Source organism: Pteropus alecto, unplaced genomic scaffold (assembly GCF_000325575.1).
Source record: "Pteropus alecto unplaced genomic scaffold, ASM32557v1 scaffold7, whole genome shotgun sequence".
In the NCBI taxonomy this organism is placed as follows: domain Eukaryota; kingdom Metazoa; phylum Chordata; class Mammalia; order Chiroptera; family Pteropodidae; genus Pteropus; species Pteropus alecto.
Window position 1 is genome coordinate 48,034,250 of NW_006494614.1, and position 4,973 is coordinate 48,039,222.

The following is a 4,973-nucleotide window of genomic DNA, read 5'->3' on the forward strand; positions in this document are numbered from 1 at the left end:
GTGACTGGGGTGAACGTGGATGGACGGGGAGCGGGGAGGGGCGGGAGGTGCCCTGGATCTGCTGCCTGCTACACTGCTGTTTGCACACCCAGCCTGGAAACCTGAAGTTCTTGTTATGCCGCTGAGGGTGGTGGTTATGAGCTCTGACCTGTGTCTGGTGGTGCTGGTCGAACAGGCTGGGAGGGGCTGAGAGATCACCGCAGGGCCACAAGGCTGTACTCCAGAGAGAGGTACGTTGACCAGAGGAGCGGTCACCCCTCACCTCCCAGCCCTGTGGGATAACCTGGCCCTAGGCTCACAGCAGTTGTCTGTCCAGTCCAATCCTGCATGCCACTTCGTCCTCCCTCCCAGGGCTCCTGCCTGCAGCCCCAGTGGAACCTGCCAAGCCCTGCTCTTGACACTGGAGGGGGGCGGAGTCAGGCTCAGGCCCTGCCCTGGAGCTTGCAAGCTGACAGGGAGACCCCAAGGCAAAACTCAGTGTGGACAGTGATGGAAAGGAGCACAGGTGGCTAGGAGCCCAGGGGAAGATGGCGACGAGGCGGGAGCCGGATGTGTCTTGGGTGGATGTAGAGTCCCCATTCCCTCTGGAGCCTCTCATGCTGGCTCTGCGGGCGTCACCACCTCCAGGCATCCTTCTCTGATCTCTCTGGGTTCCTGTCGTCACAGCTGCGTTCTTATGGAGCGACACAGTCTACTTCCTCCTCAAGGGCCCTGCCTGTGGGCTGGGGTCCTCCTTGACTCGCTCTGTGCTCTGTTCCTAGCTGATGGCCCAAGAGAGATGGAAAGACAAACACTGTCTTGAGAACTCTGGCCCTTTGGTGGTGAGGGTGAGGGTTCTGGGTTGTCCCTGACCCCTTGGTCTCATTTCTATATAGTGAGACCTCTTAAGCTGGGCTAAGGACAGGTGCAGGGGTTGAGTGAAGGAATGGTGGCTCATCACTCATAAATCCTAGTCCACCTGGAGGCTCTGGAGCTGACTGCCTGAATCGGAATCTCAGTACACCTCTTCCTAGGTGGCCCTGGGCAAATTTCTTAACCCCTCTATGCCTTGGTTTCCTTATCTGTAAAATGGGGATGCTGACAGTATCCGTCTTGCTGGGTTGTTTTGCACAGTGCCAGGTGATTGTTCCACTCATGATACCCCAAGGTGACCTCTGGACTCCAAGACAGACTCCAGGTGCCATCATCCTCAAGTAGTTTCTCTAGGTTAGAGCTGGTTAACCTGCACCTCTCCTGGCAATGGGAACTCGCTCAGACTGCCACCTCCTCTCTGCTCCTCCCAGGCTGGTGGGTTTGCCCGTGGTCGCTGTTCTGCCACAGTGAGTCAGGGCAGTGCTGGACCTCGAACCCAGTGGGCCTCCTGACTCTTGAGCTTAGTCTCTGCTTCTCAGGGTCAGGGTTAGTGTCTGGGGCCAGAGCCCTGTTCTGGGGTGGCAGGGCTAGGCTGAGACAGTTGCTGCTCTGTGGGGAAGAGAGATCTGGGCGGGGAGCCCAGCAGACCTCGCTTCTGTCCCATCGATTCACCTACTTGCCTCGTGACCTTGGGCCTCACTGCCTCCTCCTGAGCTTCAATGCCCTCCTCTGTGGAATGGGTGGTCTTGTCTCTGTCCAGGGCCCTGGCTGGGGGGATCCGATGGGAAGGAGCACCTCGGAGGTCTTTGCTGCAGACCGTGGTGACACCAGGCAATAGCTGTCTTTCTTCCCATGGTGGGCTGTGGCTGGGGTTCTCCAGATATGAAGCCCCCCTCCACTCCTGTCCTGCCTGTCCTTCCGGACCCGAGGGAGGCAGATGCTAAGTCATGGCTCTGACTGGCTCGGGATGCTGGGCTGGGAGATAAGGTAAGGACAGCAGTAGGGAGCGGGGCTAGGCTTCCTGACAGTGGCCTCGCAGGGTTTCCGTGACCTGGGATGATATTCCTGCAGTCTCTGCTCTGGGAAAGCTGCCTTGCAGCTTGGCCCTGAAGTTCCATCTAGACCTGCTCATGTCCGTAGGGAAGTGATGGCTCTCAGTGCGGCCCTGCAAAACACTGGTTTTCCCAGGCAGAGGTGGCAACAGGGATCCACCTCTTAGATACCTAAGAGAGAACGGATAGCCCTTTGCCATTTTCCTCTGCAAGTACTTTGCCTCCACGAGTTATGGAGACCTTACACAGTTCTGCAAGAATAAATCTATCTCCTTTGTGCAGGGTAGGGAACGGAGGCTCAGAGAGGTCGAGTCACTGACCCAAAGTTGCACAGCCAGTAAAAGGGAGCCGGAATTTGAATTCTGTCTTACTCTTACTGACTCTGCTACCCTCTACTGGTCACCTGCAGTAGGACTTCAGTGGCTCTGTTGTGATTGAACTAGCTTGGGAGCACCTGCTGAAGTGGAGACAGGCCCGTGCTATGAGACTGGGACATGTTATTCCACTTCTCTGGCCCTCGGTTTGCTCATCTGTAAAGTGAGCACAGTGCACACCTCTCAGGACCATGGTGAGGACTGAGCGTAGTGCTAGCAGGATGCCTGGCACTGGGAAGGCATCTCTCAGTGTTTACTTCCCCCACCTCCCACTGTAGACCCTCTTGGGGAGCAGGCATTCTCCCTCAGCTCTGTGGGGTGAAGATGCTGATTGGCAAGGAGGAAAGGTCTGGGGTGGGCCCTCTGGGAGCTCTGTGGGTGTCTGCTCGGCTTGGCGTTTGCTTTCTGTGTGCTCTTGACAAGTCACTGCCCCTCTCTGAACTTTCGTTCCTTGTTCATTAAAGGGAATAGCAGTGCCACACTCCTCAGGTGGCTGAGGGTCCGATGAGATAGCCTGAGGATGTGCCCACACGGGGCCTGGCATGTGAACTCCCTTATGCTCCTCGCCTTCTGCACTTACCATATGTGATTTTGGTCTGTGTTTCCGCCCTGCCCCCCCGCCCCACCGCCCTGCTTCGTGACCGTGGGCCCCGAGGGCTGGCTGGGGTTGGCATTGCAGGGCTGCTGGTGCTGAAGAAGGATGTGTTGGTTAGGGAAGGATGTACAAGGCAGGAGAGGGTGGTGGCCCAGGGTCCAACCCCTTGAAGTCCTTCCACGGCATTAGTTTGTTGCAGAAGCTTTGGCAGAAGAGCAGAGCTCCTCAGCCAGGGGAAGGAAAAGGGCCTTCCAGGCAGCGCCTGGGGGAAGCTGGGTTTGGGGAAATCGACTGGCTGTGAGGGGACCCCAGTCTGCAAGGGGAGACAGGTGAATCTCCACGCTGACAGCAAGGTCTCTTGGCTTCTCCGCAGGACATCTGCGAGGACCCCCGCCTCTTTGTGGATGGCATCAGCTCCCATGACCTACACCAGGGCCAGGTGGGCAACTGCTGGTTTGTGGCGGCCTGCTCATCACTCGCCTCCCGAGAGTCGCTGTGGCAGAAGGTGAGGCCTGGGGGTGGGAGGGTCACTAGGAAATGTGAACTCAGCCCGCAGCCCTCACTACCTAACAGGGGAGATGCAGCCTGACTTTGCAGATGAGACTGTGGAAACCTGTGCAGGGCGTGGGGTGAGGGGAAACCGGGGCTCCCAGCATTGGCCTTCCCCTCACCTGCCAGCTTAGGATCCCTGGGCTGTGTAACTCCCAAGGGGATTTGCATGTGTCCCCTCCCCACTGTGGGGGCCCACAGTGTTCCTGGAGCCACTTGGCACAATACATAAGAAATGTGGAAGCTGCCTGAATCATGTGCAGTGTGGCGAGATCACTAACTGGGCCTCAGGAGACCCCTGCCAGTATCGGCTGTGTGACGTGGCCAGTTCTTGTCCTTCTCTGGGCCCTGATTTTCTCACTTGTTCAGTGGGAGTGACCCATGATTCATGGTTCCAAGCTGCTGATGTTCTAGACCAGTGCAAAGGGTTTAGATTGGAAAGGCTAGGCACTAGGCTCTGGTCCTGACGCTTTGCCCTCTTGTGGCAGCACTTGGTAGTGCAGCCCTTAAACCAGACCCCACCATAGCCTCCCTTCTTGTGGAGGAAGGAAGGCTGGAGTGGAAGCTGGACTTGTGCTCTCTAAAAAATTATGGACAGGGATTGCATCTTGGGTTTCCATGCCAGCAAATACAAGTCATTGCCTCTTTCTCATCCCTGCCTTTCCTGCTCTTCCTGTAGGGGCGAGCTTAAGAGAACTGGGCATCTCAGTCTTATAAGCTTAGGTACGAGCCCCAGCCTCACCATTTGGTGGCTTTATAAATAGCCTCAAGTTACTCATCCAAAAAAATCAAATATCAGGGTGATCCCCTTCTCAGGGAGTCGTGAAGGCGAAAGGAGATGCTGTACTTAAAGGACCTTGCTCTGTGTGGTGCTCAGTGAATGATGGCTGGGTTACCTCTGTTATGATAATTAATATTCATAGATAGTAGTGAATATTCTTATGTAAGCAGGACACAAGGAGCAGAGCGAGTATGTTCTTGTCCTCTGAGATGTCCCTCAGCCATCAGAGGGAGCTGTGCCCTTGGCCAAGGCTGGGACTGTGGTGGAGCCCTGATGTCATGTCTTCTGAATGGAATGTGACCCTCAGGGCCACCCCCATTTGGGCATCCCCAGGGCCTGGCCCCTGATGGGTCTGTGGGGTTGGGGTAACTGCAGGCTGTAGGGCCTTTGCAAAGGCCACTGCTGCATCCCGTAGATGCAGGTAGTCATGGAATGTCCTAACTAAGAGGGCCTCAGAGAGCCACACGTGGGATCATTTCACTTGTGGGCTTCAAAGCCCAGAGAGGATCGGGGCCCGGGGCTGTTGCTGTTCTCCGGATGTAGGGCTGTCTTCACCTTTCTGCCTCCAGACTCCAAACCTCTTCTCTGAGCTGAGAACAAGGTCCCCTGCCTCTGAGTCCCACCATCAGCTAGGTCAGGGCTCAGTCTAGGGCTGAGGTGGCTTACAGGAATCCTATAGTGCTAGCGCCATACCTCCCATCCTGACTTATAATTGCCTGTTTTTCTGTTGTCCCCCCTCCGAAGTGAGTTCCTCATGGGCAGAGCTAGGC

The 4,973-nt window shown here is 56.3% G+C and overlaps 1 protein-coding gene across 1 annotated transcript in view; it reads left to right on the plus strand.

Annotated features, from left to right (window-relative positions):
- Positions 1–4,973, plus strand: part of CAPN5 (calpain 5) — a 52,889-nt gene that overhangs the window by 19,874 nt on the left and 28,042 nt on the right. Inside the window, exon 3 of the mRNA XM_006926642.3 lies at positions 3,247–3,378. Coding sequence (XP_006926704.1) covers positions 3,247–3,378 — 132 coding nt within the window. The remainder of the gene's footprint in view (positions 1–3,246; positions 3,379–4,973) is intronic.